This window comes from Haemaphysalis longicornis, unplaced genomic scaffold (genome assembly GCF_048455015.1).
Source record: "Haemaphysalis longicornis isolate Haplotype H1 unplaced genomic scaffold, Haemaphysalis longicornis Haplotype H1 scaffold_2, whole genome shotgun sequence".
Classification (NCBI taxonomy): domain Eukaryota; kingdom Metazoa; phylum Arthropoda; class Arachnida; order Ixodida; family Ixodidae; genus Haemaphysalis; species Haemaphysalis longicornis.
The window spans coordinates 193,595,731-193,614,208 of record NW_027526295.1 but is presented as its reverse complement, the minus strand read 5'-3'; the positions used below and the strand labels follow the sequence as shown (position 1 = coordinate 193,614,208).

General features: G+C 47.4%; 1 protein-coding gene across 1 annotated transcript in view; it reads left to right on the top strand.

Moving 5' to 3' along the window:
* LOC144169718 (sodium-coupled monocarboxylate transporter 1-like) overlaps positions 1-18,478 on the top strand; it is a 57,728-nt gene that overhangs the window by 31,992 nt on the left and 7,258 nt on the right. The window contains exons 12-15 of the mRNA XM_077699032.1: positions 3,366-3,556; positions 11,209-11,309; positions 12,044-12,156; positions 16,529-16,898. Coding sequence (XP_077555158.1) covers positions 3,366-3,556; positions 11,209-11,309; positions 12,044-12,156; positions 16,529-16,898 — 775 coding nt within the window. The remainder of the gene's footprint in view (positions 1-3,365; positions 3,557-11,208; positions 11,310-12,043; positions 12,157-16,528; positions 16,899-18,478) is intronic.

The following is an 18,478-nucleotide window of genomic DNA, read 5'->3' as shown; positions in this document are numbered from 1 at the left end:
TATTTGCTTATATGACTGCTTATATTACCCCTACAAAAGGCTTTCCCAGCACTGTATATGCGTAAAAGTGCGAAGCCGAGTTCAGAGTGGCTGTTACACTTTCGCCGCATACAAAAATGTTAAACAAAAACCGTTAGGGCATTGATATTGCTTATATGACTGCTTACATTACCCCTACAAAAGGCTTTCCCAGCACTGTATATGCGTAAAAGTGCGAAGCCGAGTTCAGAGTGGCTGTTACACTTTCGCGCATACAAAAATGCCCTAACAAAAACCATTAGGGTATTGATATTGCTTATATGACTGCTTATATTACCCCTACAAAAGGCTTTCCCAGCACTGTATATGCGTAAAAGTGCGAAGCCGAGTTCAGAGTGGCTGTTACACTTTCGCCGCATACAAAAATGCCCTAACAAAAACCGTTAGGGCATTGATATTTGCTTATATGACTGCTTATATTACCCATACAAAAGGCTTTCCCAGCACTGTATATGCGTAAAAGTGCGAAGCCGAGTTCAGAGTGGCTGTTACACTTTCGCCGCATACAAAAATGTTAAACAAAAACCGTTAGGACATTGATATTTGCTTATATGACTGCTTATATTACCCCTACAAAAGGCTTTCCCAGCACTGTATATGCGTAAAAGTGCGAAGCCGAGTTCAGAGTGGCTGTTACACTTTCGCCGCATACAAAAATGTTAAACAAAAACCGTTAGGGCATTGATATTCCTTATATGACTGCTTATATTACCCCTACAAAAGGCTTTCCCAGCACTGCATATGCGTAAAAGTGCGAAGCCGTGTTCAGAGTGGCTCGGTGTATTGCGGTTAATAGAATACATAGGGTCGTATGGAGGCATTTAATAACAGGCGTTTCGAACATTCACACTTTGATATCAATTCTTATATTTCCAGTAGACAAGTGTTGTCTCAACAACGCATTGCCTTATAGTGGCGAGGCCGACTTCCAAGGGACTCGGTTTATAACGTCCACATGGATATACATGGTGTCTAATGTAGGTATTATTGAAGTTCATAGGGCCTTCACACTCTCTACCAGGCTGCTTTTATATAATACTCCCGCAGAAACGCATTCCCAGGAATGCATTTCGTATAGCAGCACAACTGCTTGCGCATTTACCCGGGTATTGCCACTTCAGTGTATCTCCAATTTATCTGTTATTCCACAGCCTCGTACATAATTCGTCACCGTTAAAGATTTCGGCCACTATTCCGCACTTATGTATGACGTCACATGAGTAATATATCGCATGACTCAGAATCAATGTAATTTTAGAGGGCCATGCAGACAGAATTCAAGTTTGCTACATTCAAAAGATTGCCCCCTTAGAATGAACACTGGCACCACTTTTAACGCGAACTTCCCTAAAATAAGCTATATTATGAAGAAAATAGAGAATAGGCATGCGACACACTAGCTACTTTTCCGCACTGAACTTATGACGTCATATGGGCTGCTCGATGCAATTGGCTAAGGCCGACAAAATCTAACCCAAATTAAACCGATTATAAAGCTTAGATAACGATCTATTTATGCTTAAATTTAGTTTCCATCATTGTTATAGCAGTAAGAATGGAAATATAAACAATGGAAGTTACGAAGGAACACTTGAACACCATGCGCAACTATACCGGCCGAAACTGCACATCCGTCGGAAACGTTGGGCCTGTGTGGGCCTGTCTGACGACTTGACACTGGCCAACTGGCATAAGCAACATTGCCCCTACTTAACCCTATTCGTCCAGTCTACCCAATCTTTCACAAAACATTCCTATAAACCATATCAAAAGTAAGCCAGGTAAAAATCCCGTCAGAAACAGCAAGTGATGGCAGTGGTTTCTCAGCGGTATTGTGACGCTACCTGTGAAGGCGGACAGTAAACAAAATACAACAAGCGTGGCCTCTGCGATAGGCTGCCGGTGGCGCGCCGCCGGCAGTTGATCGTGGAGGCCATGCAACAAGAGGCACCTTCCGCAGTTTGCAGCGGCCTTAGTCAATTTACTAACCACCGTTTCAGGTACCTTCCCTGAACACGTCCTCGCTGACTCCCTAAACGCGATTTAGCGGGAGAACAAAATTTTGGTTTACGATGTTTAAGTTCTCAGGTAATCGTGTGCTGGGGGACAAGCGCTGGGGGCACTATATATATGTTTCACATGACATCATCACAACCCTTTATTCTGACCCACTTCGAGCTTTTTAAGCGCTCCCAGATATAAGAGCATCACACAAGTGTGAAGCCTTTCGCCCTGCTTGCGGGTCACAAACATGACAGCTAGATGACGTCAGGGAAAGCCATATCTTTCGAATGACACCAAATATTTCGAATAAAACAAACTTGTGTTTTGTCTTCATGGCGCCATTACGCCAAATGAACGTCTTTTGAATGCTGAGATTATTAGAATAAACGAAACTTGGATTGGGGTAAGGTGGTCCTACAGGAAATCACCTGAATGTCCGTCAACGGTGAGACCGTCAACGGTCTCACTGAGGCATACCCTCCTATCATAGTGTTCATGTCGGATCAAAGGCGATCGCTACAAGCATATGTCCGTACACCTCAAAGCAATGAACCAGTTGTTAGTAGCACTTTCCCTATCACTTTTCATGTGTTCGTCTTCTATAGCGCTGAAATTATGCCTTTCAGTATTCACCAATTCGCCCAGCAACCAGTTCTGCCTTGTTACTGTTCCACTACCAAGTCGCTTACAAAAACATAACAATACAAGCGTAAGTGCAACTCTAAAGCCGTCCGCTTGAATTTCCGGCTGCAGCCGGCTTGAAAATTTCAGGAGTATATCAGCAGGCCTATTCCTCTTCTCCTTACACTCTTCTATTGAAAAAAAATAAGAATACAACTAACGTAAAAATGTATCCCCACCCTTTGCTAATAGAGAAAAGCATCCACGTTTCGATATGAACTAGAGTAGCAGAGTATGTGGCAGCACGCATCTGAAAGAACGAAGCAGTTCGAACATTTTATTGCCAACAGCAAATGATGTGAACATCGTCGAGTTCCAGGCGCGGCCTCTAATCTTGAGTCACAGCACCATCAAAATGAAAGATGTTTGCTCGAACCTCTTCCACACCGTGACATCACAAAAATGCGGTGGCAGTAAAGTCCGCAGCCACTGCCGTCAAAATAGTGGAGGCTGCGAAATTGTAGGTATGTGACATGGGAGGAGGCTGTCGCCAAAACAGCCGCGACCGCAAAGTTCAGGGTGCAGGCCCACACTCTTCCCCCCAATGTTCGAACTACGCCTACAGCTACTCACGAAGGGACCACATTACAGCCTGCCTGTATACCTAGTCACACTGCTCTCGTGGCTCTGTCGCATCGTAGGGCGCCGGTGTCGGCATCGTGACGTCGCTGGTAACGACCATCTGGATTGGCGGCGGCGCGTTCTACTACAAGCCGGCGGTGGATATGCCCAAGCGCTCTGTGAACGGATGCCTGGCGGAGTACTTCAACATCACGCACCAGGACCCCACCAACGCCACCTTTTTCAGAGTCCCCATCCCAGACGTCGACAAGTGAGGGAGGGGAAAAACCCTGACTGCGTTCTGTTCCCGCGCACCATGCGCGGTTTGCGTTACCGAGCAACCCTTGCCGATATTGGACGTTGTGCGTGATCCCGTTTCACTCCGAATCGGAAAAAGGCATGTGGTCCACTCGCTCAGCATGCCGGGGCAGCGAAAATGTGTGCGCGCGTGCTGCTGCAACATGTGGAGAGTTAGTGGACAGGATGAGTGGAAATGCACTCTTAACAAAAAAACTAGTGAAACGACAGTAACGGCTGTATTTACTAACTACTTATGAACTTTACTACCCTGCAGAACTGTACGTAAGTTCTGCTACTAAGTACGGATCCTAAACGCTATCGTGCACTTAGTAACTGCTGCTTCTTTGATACTAACATTAACGGATACTAACACAAAATTCTATACCTCATTGAACATAATAACTACAGCCCTTTTCCCACTGCACCGCACGATTAAAATTTTGCAAATCCATATGCTGATATGCATACGCTCGCATTAAAGTGCATAATTCCAAAATTATCGCTAAACTATTTGATTTTTTTGCGGCAAGCTCACCGACTCTATCAGACGACTTCCCGCTGCTGGCTACAAAAGCAAGACGAGCGAATGTATTTCTAAGGTGACTAAGGTGACTCGCTCTCCCCAGTTGGTTTTCTTTCTTAATTTGTGGTCTTAGTGCGGTGTGTGCGTCGATGTCGTGCTTCGCTCAGCTGATCCACGAGTAGCTGCCATGCCCACAACCATACTTTAGGCTGTTCAGAAGCACACCCTTTCTTCAACCTTAAAACTAAACAACCTTTGAATGTGTGTGCCATGGGACAAGATCTTTAAACTCTATAGGACCAAAAAGTGTAAAAAAGTGTAAGTGTGCACACACTAGACTAAGGTCGCCCTTTTTACTAGGTTATGCATGGTCAGTTAGTAAAAGCATGCAGCTAAGGGGAGTGTTATTCACTAGGACACTCCTGCTGAAGGTACTGGTGCTTACTACGTGCTTAAGTTAGTAAACTTACTATAAGTACCCAATGGATGCTGTGACAAACAACTTAAAGCTACACCTTTTTTTAAGAGTGCGGGAGAGGGACACTGACAAATTCTGGAATATACTATAAGGTTTGGTTCAATTCTGGATCCTGATTGGTCGAGAGGCGCTAGAGGGCGAGCGAGCTGCGGGTGGATAGGAATTTAACCCGCGCTCGGTAAGGTTCATCACGTGCGAAATAATAAGCGTTGCGAAGCGAAACACGGAACTACAAGCAGCAGGACACAGCAGTGCAGCATAGCCTGACGTTTGGCATCTTTCACAATTGTTCAGCAATTTGAGCAATTAATTTTGCCTCCGGAGCCCGTTGTGTAATTCTCCTTATTTTATAAAAGAAAACCTTTTAAAATTGTATTTAATAAAAATGTGTTAATCGGCAGCACTGAGCTGCCCATGGTCCCAATTTAATCGTGTTAAAAACGTAGCGAAAAACAAAAGAAACACATGAATGTTATTGAGGTAAAATAACAAAAACATTCTTTTGTTCTCTGCATACCTAAGGAAACCTAAAGAAAACTGCGAAGTTCTTAATATGGCAAGGACTACGGCCGCATTAGGCGGACTTTCTGGCTGTTTCTATTGATAGCAATTGTCGAACTCATACGGTCTGTGAGCCAAAAAGGACAACAAAGGGAAATATTGTATGTATTTGTACCCGCGTGTGCTTCTCGGTGATGAATATGGGAACTGGGAACCGCTGCTCATGTCCAGAACTTCAGGAATTTCGATTACTTCAATGACTAATTGCCATGAAGTTATGCCAAGGGTTTTGATAATTAGCATTGACGGTTAAATATTGTTTTTCGCTCTTACTATCACGTTTAAGAGGCGCTTCTATACTAGTTCCCTATTACACCAAAGACACCAGGCGAAACTCTATGGCCACCAACTACCGGGGCGCTATTCCAGAAGGCCTGAGCGGTGGCTCAGTGGCTAGGGCATTGCGCTGCTGAGCACGAGGTCGCGGGTTCGATTCCTGACCGCGTCTGCCGCTTTTCTGATGGAGGCGAAATGCAAAAACACCCGTGTGTACACGATCCCCAGGTGGTTAAAATTAATCTCGAGCCCTCCACTACGGCGCACCTCATCGCCTGCGTTGTGTCGGCGCATTAAACCCTATAATAAATAAATAAATAAATAAATAAATAAATAAATAAATAAATAAATAAATAAATAAATAAAAATAAATAAATAAATAAATAAATAAATAAATAAATAAATAAATAAATAAATCAGAAGGTCCGAGCTAGCTCGTTCCCGAGTTTCCAGCTGCTCGAGTTAATAAAGTAGTGATATTGGAACATCCCTCGAGCGAAACCGGCGAAATCGCGCGGAGCACGCCTGGCATTATCAGCGCGCCCAGTTAAGGCCGCTCACGTTGAAAAAGCGCGGTTTGTGCAAATATCCGCGTGCAGCGCCGTCTAGAATCCAGTTGCAATATGCACTCCGCTGTAAAGTAGGTAACACCGATATTTCGTTTAAAACTCTGGCCTGGCCCCTGCCTTCTTTCAAAGCTCCGCCCTCTAAAAGCGGCGCGGGGCGGCTCCGGTTTCCTCGGTGTTCTGTTCTTCCACTGAATCACTGAATTGTGCTTGGTACAGTCGGGGACTTAATTTTGCAGGCCACGCGAGCGCGTGGCAAAAGCCACCGATGCGCGCTCTGGAGGCCCGGCGCCTGTTGTCGAGACCGCCGCGGCGCGCATGCGCGTCCTGTTTTACTCGCAGGCACGCCGATTTTCTCGCTTCCTGCAGCGGTGCTGCAATGGTCACTCAAGCACCGCATAGCGACGCCTTTGTAGCATTTCTTTCTTCCCCATGGCACATTTGGGGCCTAACGTGACGATTGCGAGGGCTTCGGCGCAAGTGCTCCTCGCGTCCTGATAAATCCTTGCGCCGAATGCTTTATTTGCTTGTTTGGTGCTTTATTATTCATAGACGATGAGACTAGTGGCTTGCGAACGGCGTCCCCGAATGAAGCGCGTGCGAAGCACAGTCTCACGGTACCGCGCTACCGATGAGGAAATGCCAGCTATATGAATAGCGAACCTTTATTCACCTTGTTTATTGCGTAATTTGGCCACTGAACATAATATTTCAGCTCGCTCTCCGCTGCCCATAAAGTATGCGATTTGCAAGTTTGATAAAAGAAATTATTTCGGCGTTTTGCTGCCTACTTCATTACTTCAAAATGATAGAATTACGTACTTATATAAATTGTCTGTCCGCTCTGCCCGTTGAATTCGTAAAAATTGCACCTCGGGCTCCCATTGAATGCCGTAAAATCATTCGCTACTTTTGAGAAGCTGTTTTTCAAAGGGTCATTTGGCGGCTTACTAATTGTCCAAGAGATGCTTTTAGCCGAGGAATTCATGCCTACGGGGATGAATTGCTCCAAGGCTGGAGTGATTCTTCGTGGTCGGCTTGCATTGATTGATTATGAGGTTTTAACACGCCGATGCTACACAGCCGATAAGGCGCGCCGTAGTTGAAAGCTCCGGATTAATTTTGATTACCTGGGTATGTGTAACATGCGCCGAAATCCCGAACACACTTGAGCATTTTTCCTTTTCGCCTCCATCAGAAAAGGGCCACCTTGCAGATGCCCAGCGGAGCGGAAGGACAAGTTCAACAATGAAACAGGAGTACAAGCTTATTGTTTTTCAGTGGTTAAACACCCTTTCATTAGTGACAAAAGCATTCGGAAGGACCTAAGTAGCGATTAATATTACGGCGAAAAGTAGCGAATAATGTTATGGCGTTCTTCGATGGGAACCCGAGGTGCCGTTTTGAATAATCCTGACGCGCAGAACGAACAGACAATTCATATGGGTATGTCTTTCAATCATTTTTAAGTAAGAAAGTAGACATGAAAAATAAAACAGAGGATTTCTTTTATCAAACTTGCCAATCGCCTACTTTATGGGCAGCGGAGAGCGAGCTGAAATATTATGTTCAGTGGCCAAATTACGCAATAAAAAAGGTGAATAAAGGTTCGCTATTCATATAGCTGGCATTTCCTCATCGGTAGCGCGGTACCGTGAGACTGTGCTTCGCACGCGCTTCATTCAGGGACGCCGTTCGCAAGCCACTAGTCTCATCGTCTATGAATAATAAAGCACCAAACAAGCAAATAAAGCATTCGGCGCAAGTGTTTATCAGGACGCGAGGAGCACTTGCGCCAAAGCCCTCGCAATCGTCACGTTAGGCCCCAAATGTGCCATGGGGAAGAAAGAAATGCTACAAAGGCGTCGCTATGCGGTGCTTGAGTGACCATTGCAGCACCGCTGCAGGAAGCGAGAAAATCGGCGTGCCTGCGAGTAAAACAGGACGCGCATGCGCGCCGCGGCGGTCTCGACAACAGGCGCCGGGCCTCCAGAGCGCGCATCGGTGGCTTTTGCCACGCGCTCGCGTGGTCTGCAAAATTAAGTCCCCGACTGTACATCGTTTGAGGGTGGCTCCAGCGTAGCTCAGCGCAAGCCCAAACCAAGCAAGCGAATGAATTCACTGAAGCGAAGGGAACGCGCCCTTCCCCCGACTCTGTCAAACGTGCCCGACTTTGTTTACGTGCGGGCGGCGGGCGTAGTATCCGAAATCGCCCCAATTCAGCGTGTCATGAGCGTATTTGAACATTGACAAGTGCGTTTTAGATGTTGAAGTCGTGTCATCTGTCATTGTTTGTTTTCACTGTGTATGAAGACGGCTGCCGTGGGAAAATCATGTCGCCTTGGCCGCTCTTACGGTTCGGAGTAGAGCGAACTCTCCATTCGGGCCGAACACCCCCGCGACTGTGGCAGTATTGATTGGCGGTGGCCTGGGGACTTCGTCCATTGTTTACTGCTAAGCTTTCTTACTGGAGCATCAGATGCAAGTGACTTCGCGGCTGCGACGCTACCCTACCGGTGAAGTCGACGCCATGGTTGGGTGGGGCTTCGCTCGCTACACCGCGTTCACGAGTGCGCTGGGTGTGTTTCATTGGCACGAGATCTGGGATGAAACTCGGGATTGATATAGCACGACCGTGTTGAATTCGCGAGGGTCGTGATGGCGGCTGCTGTGGCGTGGTTCATTGTTCACGGTCGCCTTAGCAGGCATATTTCTATCCCGGCAGATATTTTTCTTTACCGGAGGAGGAATTTCGAGCTCGTTTTCATCTCTCGAAAAGTACTGTGCTTTGGTTGTGCAGTCATATCTGGCGACCGACCCCCTTTGTGACGACTTTGAGGCGGATTTTGCTCCGTGACCACCGAAGAGCAAGTGTTGTGTGCGCTGTTGATTTACGCGACGGCCACCTTCCGCGGAAGCGGTAGCAACCGCACGAGCGACCGTCACGACTTGACAGTCTGCCTGTATGTGCGGAATAAGATCCCTGCAGACATGTTCGCCTTTTTTAGGTGGTTCCACATGGCTTCCGCAGGTTCTATCAAGGCGGCGTTGGTTCTACTATGCGTCTATCCGTTTCCAGCCGGAGCGTTCACTTAAGCTGTCGTCTGCTCGCGAAACTGTTTCGAACGAGGCGTTGCATGACCGTGCGTTTCATCTATCGTCAGCGCGGCAGGAAGTTTCACTTGAGGTGTTGCGTGTCGCCCCATTCTGACGAAACGGTACTGGCAGGATAGTACACAATAAACGGCGCGTGTCTATTGGAGACTATCTCTACGCACTTCAACGGGTTGTGTCCAGCGTCGTCGTCGTCTGGAAGGTAGCAGAGCATGCAGACCTTGTGAAGGGGAGAGTTGAGACCCGTGACGGTTGAGACCTAACAGCGTAACGCCAGGAGGAGGGTGAGCGAGAGAGGAAAGAGGGCGAAGGAAGAGAGGAGTGAGGGGATTGGACTCCATATAAAAAACAACCACTGTAGAGAGCTTTGTCGAACAACAGCGGTGAAGAGCAAAGCGAAATAAAGCAAACTTAAAAAGTTGCGGTTGTTGCTATTTCTTTGTAGCGCATGCCCACTTGGGTGATTTGTACGCATTTGGGAGGTTTGAGGAGCTAATGGGTCCGGTTTTCAAAATTCAGACGAATTGTAAAAGTAGATGCTGAAACATAGTGCATGACACGTGAACATGATGGCACGTGAGAAATACAGGTGCACGCCACCGGCACAGAACCCCGATTCTAGGGATGCTGTGGTGTGTGGCAGTCTCCTTGCTGACGTAGTTCACTAGGAATTGAAAGAGAAGAAGGTGTCACGAACACGGTATAGCAAACAAGAAGCCAGCAGAAGTAATTCATGCCAAAAGGCAAAAGAATGAAAGCGAGGGAAAAGATGCAAGTACAATGTATCAGTAAAGAAGCTTTCGCCATCAAAGTACGTCAGTAGACTTAAGTGTCCCAAGGAAATTGTGTATCAAAAAGCGGACGGATGGTTTCGATAACGCAACAACGAGCAGCAATTATTTTGAATGTGGCGCGTTTCCTTCACCCCTCTCTTTTTTTGCCAGTCGGCCTTAGTCGTGTGATTGCATTGCCTGCTACCGACGGTAGAAATAAAAAGTAATTGAACATTGTAGTGAAATAGAGATCAGTAAAACGAAATTGCGATAAAGTAACGTAGTTGGTTTTGCTTGCCCCCAGTAGCCACCAGTGCAACAGCGGAGCGAAAGAACGCACTGAGAACTGCGCCACGCACTGGTCGCGGCTCCTTAGAGCGCGCTGCCCTGGACCGGTTACATCACCTCAATTGCTAAAGCACTTAAAATCCGCCTCAAAATATCATGTTACATGGTCGTCGCGTCTCTTCCGAGATCCGCTCAATCTCGGGCCTTCTGGAATAGCACCCCTATTGTTTATATACACCAAAGCAAAATTCGTTTGATATTCCGCAAGTTTATTTCGCCAAGTTAAAGTTAGTCTTGCGGCATCCAAAAATCCGACTAACAAGAGCGACTAATGCCACAAAAAGCTGGGCTGAAAGGTGCGCCAGAAGGTTAGTCATCCGTTCTTTTCCAAGACTCTTTTGGGATCTGTACTGTTCTGCCATTTACGTCGCATTGATTACTTCTGCATCTTGCTTGGTCGTGTGCACAGAGCACCCAAGTGACATCTCTGTTCGCGCAATGCAGAACGGTAATTAAACGTCGTCATTGGCTGCGCCCAAGCCTAAAGTGACCTAAAACATACCAAATCACTATTATTAACAAAAGCAACACGTAGATTGGAACTTCGAGAAAAAAATAAATTAGGAAAAAAAGTTAAGCAATGAAAAAAAAGCAAGAGATACACCTGCTGGGGCTCGAATCTACGCTGTCAGCGCGAGTGCTGAGTACCCTTTAGCAGGCGCTCAACAGAATGGTGCACGCAGTGACATCACACCTGTCACGTGAGTGCTGTGTGCAGCGAAGCGTTTGGAATCACGCGTCCCGGTGTAACAAACAGACCTGTTACTAATCCCCTTCGGGTGAAATGCATTTAAATAACGGAATGAGCCTCCAGTTACGAGTCCCCGGGAGTATTTGTGGAGATAAAGCGCTGTTGATGATTATTACGGAGCTTCGCGAAGTTCGACTCTTACACGGCCATTGTGCCTTGTTTAGGTCAGTCATGTGTGTTGTGCCCAACACTGCAATAAGGCCTGTTTTTTATTTGTTTTGGTGTCGTTTCAGCAAGGGCATCCCGTTCTTCTACCGGATATCTTACGTATGGTACAGCATGATCGCTTGTTCGCTCGTAGTCATCGTTGGGATCATCGTTAGCTTACTCACAGGTGAGCCCACATTCCTACATTTCCTACATTTCCAATGCTGCATTTTTTCACCTCGGCGAGCAATAGCATTTCTAACTGATGTGCTTATTACTAACTTTAGATACAAATACAACCCACTTCCGGGTCTTACACTCCCCCGTTTAAACTCATAACCACTATCCGGCTTCAAAAAGTCGACGCCGGACGACCAACGTCAAAAAACCCCAAGGGGTTCTTGGAGGCGGGCTTGGCACGTAAAATGTCAGTGGGGACCATGGCTTTAGCTCCGACAAGTTGTGGAGTGTAGAGCAAAGGAGGATTTACTACCTTCGGCACTTACCAAGGGGGATATGACGATGACTTCACGAGGACGTCCTTTATATATGAAAACGGGAATATATTATAAAAGTAGTATTTCGGATACTGATTTAGTGGTGTTCATATCCATGCAACAAATGGTGTACGAAACGTACAAACCATGTACGAACCGCCCTAGATAAGCGCCTGCATAATCCTTTATTTTTTATTTTCATGGAGATATCTGTGCATTAAGGAGCAAGGCCTCGGAGCCATACTGATGAACTACGGATCCGTCGTTCCTTTTTCGTTATCAGTACTTCCGCTGCACCTAGTTTAGTATTCCAAACGTTTTGCCCCTAATGAGTATATTCTAGTAGTAACCCAAGGAAACGTTGGTTTTAGCGTGTCTAAATGGCGTTAAGGGATGCAAAGCGACATTGTCCTTTTCACTGCAGGCGCCACCAGACCTTCCAAGGTGAACCCGCGGTTAGTTCATCCCGCATACAATAGAATCGCGCGGAAACTGCTGCCACCGAACATGCACGACACCTGTTTGGTAAAAAGCGAGGTGAGCGTCCCATCTTCCTAACCTTGGCCTGACTCAGAGCGGCTTGAGATAAATGGACCCGTTTAAAGGCATCGCAAAAACGATACAGTTAAAGGGACCCTGCAACACTAGTTAATGGGACCCCGCGACACTTTTTTTCAACTTTTGTTTGACATCTTAAATGCTTGCAGAACGAAGTCACCCAACACACCCAGTACTTAAATCAGGGGGTCGCAAAGTACCTCAGCCAAAAATTACTGCTCTATGCCCATCAGATAACTTGCCAACTCACACAGAAACTCGCACTTGATGTTCTTCGATAGCCCGAATTACGTCACTGAGGCCATGTGGCGGCTTTTGGCCGGTTTTCCTTCAGTTGCGGCAATGACCGCTTAATTTAAAAATAAAGCCACAAAAACGAAGCAGAAACGAAAGGCGTATCTGGTCCGGCGAGCAAATCACGCAGTGCCGCTCTGTGCTGGCGATAACTGTAGCTTTCACAGTGCTTCCAGACGCGAGGAAAGAGTGAAAGCGTTTATCGAATATGTTGCAGGGTCCCTTTAAGGCATATAGTTGAGCTAGTTGGTATCGAGCATTCTGGATAGGGACAAAATAAATGAGCACGAAGATACGCTACCGGTGTAACGAAGTCTCCATAATCGTATGTACATTTACGGATGTACATTTACGGATGTCGGAGTTAGTGTAATTGAGACTAGGGGTATGATGCAGCGATATCTCCCGCTTCGAAGGAATTCTACGCCGTGTGGATATTAAGGAGGGATTGTGGCGGATATTAAGCAGTCTTTGCTGCGGAAATACGCAAATAAATTAAAAGTTAGCAGTGTTTGTCCCCACGAACGAAACAGCTGTCATAAAATGATGGCAATGTTGAGTGTTGTATGAGCACTCAAACTGAAATCACCGAACACGATATCGAAAACAATTTCTGCGATTAAACATGCGATTTGTTCTACTTAATGTGTTAATCACGCAAAACGAAAATCGGAAATGCGGTCTATGTAAAGTGTGCTAGGATTATGTACTAAGTGGGTGCGTCCTACGTTCCCATTTTACATTGATAGTTGCACTAGGCGGCTTATCCGGGTTTCGAGTTGTGTTTACCGAAAATGTTAAAGCGTGCTTCACTGCAGGCTCAAATGTAGCGCGGCGAAGCTCACCCAAAAAGGCGGTGTAAATTGGACTTCAGAAAGGAAAATGTCTACGATAATTCCCAGGGCAGTGCTTTGCTCCTTGAGGCTAGAGAAGGTTGCTTGCGAACGAAGAGCCTTGTGGGGAAGTATTCACAAAATGATGGGGTCTGAAAAGTAACAAAAACTATTCAATCTACATGAGGGAAATATTCGGCTTTCGAGGCCACTAAAAAAAGATTAGAATGCTGGTGGACGAAAAGCAGAGAGGGGAATATTGCTTAGGACGGTTACCACATGTAACAGGAAAAAAAGTATTGTGCGTAATAAGTTTTTTGTGCCTGCCCTAAGCAGCGCAAGAATTAAACAAAGAGTACGAAACATGGGTAGATTAGTCCTTTTCGGTAAGATGACACGTCACCACCCGCTACAAAGAAGAAACCAATAGCAATCATCATCATCATCGTAACGAACGCCGCGTAGAGGCGTAGAACAGTCGCCCACATCTTTAACTAGCGTGTCTACCCGCTTCTTGAATATTGTCTTATCGGACATTATCTACCATAGCCTGGCCTCCCCTGTCTGAAGGAAACTTATGTGTGGCCTACATGGCCTGCGAACGCCGCGTACAGGCTTCGAACAGTCGCCCACATCTTTAACTAGCGTGTCTACCCCGGTCTTGAATATTGTCTTATGGGACATGATCTACCATAGCCTGGCCTCCGCTGTCTGAAGGAAACTTATGTGTGGCCTACATGGACACATCATTTCGTAAACTGTGCTACCTACCCCCCCCCCCTCCTTCCCTCCACCCCTATTTTGGCCGCATGTGTGCGCAAGCGGCGACTTTTTTGTACGTCAGCGCCGCATCACGGAGGCAAGCTGCAAACAGGTCAAGGCTAAGCGCGTGCTCCGATAGCGCGCTCAGCTGGGCCCATCTAGGCTGTCCCTTCTTAAGAGCGCCACCCCATATGAGCGCACAGCAAACTAATAGGCAACGGGATTGAGCGAATGGTTTTGCTCGCATTTTATATTCCAAGATCAATGTTGCAGCGCAAAGGGTTAATATCTAAAGAAATCTTCCCGCCAGGAAGTACCTCATGATCGGGCGTGTTTGGCGCATCTTTCTATTCCACTTACTCGATTGGTTGCTGCAACGTTGATCTCCATGGAACCAGCCTGACACATGTCGCAGGAATGTTTCGCCAGGGAAAGCCATAACGCTTTCACGTCCAAATCACGTAAGCAGACGTAGGTGTACCTTGAAAGCCGTGTTCCGTGTGGCGTACATAGGCGCAGAGTAGCGGTGAAGTAATCGCATGCCACAGCGAGTCCCTGGGTTCGACAACAGTTCCTGGCACTGACATCTGTAATCGCCATCGGTCAGCCCTTTTGTTGTGGGTATGCGGCCATGCCAAAACCATTCGAAACTCCACATTCAGAAGCTTCAAATCTGCACTTTGCATGGTAGCTTCAAGGAACCAGCATCCCGCACACATGGTGTACATCATCTGTGTTCCATGACACCAGAGGTGGAGCCATAATGCTTTCGCAATGAAAGAACGTGAGCATGAAAGGGTAAGAATTACTTCAAGAAAAGAGCGCTAAGACCACGACAGAAAAACAAAGAACGACGAGACAGATGCAGCGCATCTGTCTCGCCGTTTTTCGTCTTTCTGTTGGTGTTTTCAGCGCTCCTTTTCTACAAGCGATATGCACCAACTAGCACAACAGCATATTTTACTGAGGTAAGAAGTTAAGAATTCTTACCCTGGTAAGAGTTTCGTTAGGAAAGCGGGCCGCTATTTAAATGACGGGTTGCGAGAGCCCAAAAACCTGCCGCGGTGGCTCAGAGGAAGGTGTTGTGCTGCTGAGTACGAGGACGCGGGTTCGATTCCCGGCCGCGGCGGCCGCTTTTCTGATGGAGTCGAAAAGCAAAAACGCCCGTGTTTACGAGATTGCGGCGTCAATTGATGCGGTCAAATGGAACTAGAGGCCCCATTACAGACGCCCAGTCATGTATCGTCGCGACAGGTCAGTTAGGCGGCCGCTAATCGCACAAACAAGGTTACGTGACGTCATAGAAAAGTTGCGGGAAATTGGCTAGGGGGTCGCGACTGCTTCACACGTTTTCTTTAATATCTCCGTTATTTTTTCGAAGATTGCGATGATATTGGTATCGTTGTTATCGGGACTAAGCAGTCTTTCTAATACGCCCAACTTGTATTTTCTCTTCATGGCTCCTTTAACGGGAGGTACGAAACGCGCTCCCGGCAGCGCTATGAACAGACGCGTAATTAAAACTACGAACGCGCCTTATATCCTTCTCTTCAAATGGTGCTGCCGTCTAGGAGAGGCGAAGCGAAGTAGTGCATCATGACGCTATTGAGCGCCGACAGTTGGCGCCTCGATGCCAGCGCCTGCGTGCACGGGGGACGCGCTCGTGATACGGTCGGCTACTCATTTCTCTGCAGCGGACCGTGTGTTCACCAAATGATTCGCTGAAAACCATTAGGTTTCGTTCGCACGGATGGTTTGCGAGCGCCTGCGGTTTCAGTCGGATTTACGCAACGGTCCGGCGCGTGCAATCCAGTGTCGAACGTTGGTGCGTATAACAGTGCCATACCGACGAAATATAAATAGCAATGTGCAAGTTCATATCGATGCACAGTAAACATTCAACTGCTCCCGTGAGGGCACATTTCACTTTCGTGTTTTACCGGTTTCTATGAAAGAGGGATCAGCCACAATTTTTTGGTGTTCTGAGCACGAGGTCGCGGGTTCGATTCCCGGCCGCGGCGGCCGCTTTTCTGGTGGAGGCGAAAAGCAAAAACGCCCGTGTCTACGAGATTTCGGCGCACGTTAAAGATCCCCAGGTGGTCAAAATTAATCCGGAGCCCTCCACTACGGCGCGCCTCATCGCCTGCGTTGCGTCGGCGCGTTAAACCCTACAATCAATCAAAATCAGTCAATTTTTTGGTGTTTCCGTTTTCAAATACTCGATTTACGAATATAACAAGTTATGCCGCTCAACACTCTCCAGGTATAACTGGCATACAGGCCCGCAAGACTTTCTGCAGCTCCCGAGGCGGGCTTTTGGTGAGACCTGCCCGTAGCGGTGGCTGGGTACCGGGTACCCTTTCTCTCATGGATTCGTCCGGTGGTGCCGTCCTGAATTATTTTTTTAAGGCCCGGGCCAGAGAATCTGACGCTAACGGCGTTCGTTGCATGCACCCGCGCAGTCGGACTACAACCTGGACCGCATGGTGGGTCTGGGTCAGACAAAGGGCACGGCGTTCGGAGTCAACCCGGCATTCGTCGAGAGTACCGAAAACCTCCCGGACCGCGTCACCGCCTCCGGTGTCACCGCCTCCGACGTCAGCCTGGGCGGCGGCGCGCAGCCCGCGTCCGCGCCGCCAGCCGAAGGAGGCAGCGAGCCCCGAAAGCCTTCGCAAGTCAGCGTGGATCGCAGCAAGACCTCCTCTCGAAGTTCCCGTCCAGACGGAGAAGGAGGAAAGCCTGAACCGAGCGAATCCAGCACCGCTACTGCCGTGGCGGCATCGCCTGCCGGAGCAGAAGAGGCTGGCACTTCAGTGGAGCGCCGGGAGCCCGGTTAGTGCCATTACGAAGCATACCCGAAACGTGGCTGAGATAGCGGACGAATGAATTCCCGCATATTCTGCTCTTAATATGCAGCTTTCCCGCTCATGGCAGTCCTTTCAACAGTGATTATGCTGTAGTTATTGAGCGAAATCGAAAGTGTTTTGGCGCAGATAATATTTGGGGGTGAAAACGTGCGTTGTGCACAGTTTCAAGTATTGCACGTTGCGCGACTAAGTTCCTGAGCCATGGAAACTATCCCATACAAATGCATGGCGAGTAAGATTTGACAGCGAATTACACAAAAAATATTCAGAACCCCGGAAAATAAGTTTAGTGTTTTCATTGCCACGTTGATTTCTTGCTTTACGCGAATTATCACTTTCCAGAAGTGGTTTTGCTAGGTTCCTGAGAGGTCGGAATTTTGAGCGAGAAAGCTGGGTATAGCGAGCTTTGAAAGTGGGCACTTACGCTTGTGATATGTTACGAAGCGAGACAAACCGTCACACCATCGGTGCGGCCATCTTAATTATGGCGACCGGGGCGTACACAGCGCGCTCAGTGGTCCGGAATTGCGGTTTGATATCTCCGGAAAATAAGGCTTTGATGTAAAACGGCACTTAGGCAGGGACGTGGTCAGCAGCAAGGCTTAGCGACCAGCTGCTGAAGGTGGAGAGTTCAAAACAAGACCCAGAAGATGTACTCCCGGCGGCAAAATAAGCCGGGGTACGCGAGCGCGTGGCAAAATGCATCACCGCGCCATCTGACGTTGCACTACTGGTGTCGAGACACCGATGCGCGCGTGCGCGTCCAACCCCCGTACACTATACCTCATAGAGTTTCTTACAATATATATATTTCGCTAGGGCCGCCAGATTCCTCTCTAGTGGATACACTAGAGAGGAATCTGGTCCTAGCGTCTGTGCGGCTCACATCAATGCCGTCTTCGTCGTCATGGACCGCCATGAGATCATGCGCTCGCCTTAGTTTCATCATTGGCTTGGATTGAAACGTTTTAGTGACCGCAAATGTAAACAAATTGCCACAAAAACGCAAATAATAGTGTGCAAATATGTAAGTGTAAAATAAAACACGCTGTTTTAAAACTAAGGAAAAAAGAAGTAAAGCGTTTTTGCCGGAACGGTTGTGCCTACTATTCTGCAGGCCAAGGTGGTAGTTACGAACGATGTTAATATTTGACGGGAAAACTCATTAGAAACTCTTGTTTTATTACATTTACAATTATTGCAAATAATAAATAAGTTGTTTGAAGAGTTTGGGAAAGATTTTTGAGCGTGCATGCCTATGAAAACGTCGCCTTCGTGATGAACCTGTGCACCGACCCGTCAGCTGATTTAACAAGAAAAAAGAAAACGTGGCGCTAAACAGTCGTGAACGATGACAAGATAGGGAGAATACAGTCGTCGTATCTTGTCTTCGTCAAAGTACGTTTTTTTTGCTTTTTGTTCGTCGGCTACAAATTTAAAGGCGGCATATTACCCGCTCAGTCATACGTCCTCCGACTGCGGCATGACTAATGTCATGTGCGATCACGCACTTCGTGCTGTTTCACCGAACACGGTTACCGCAGA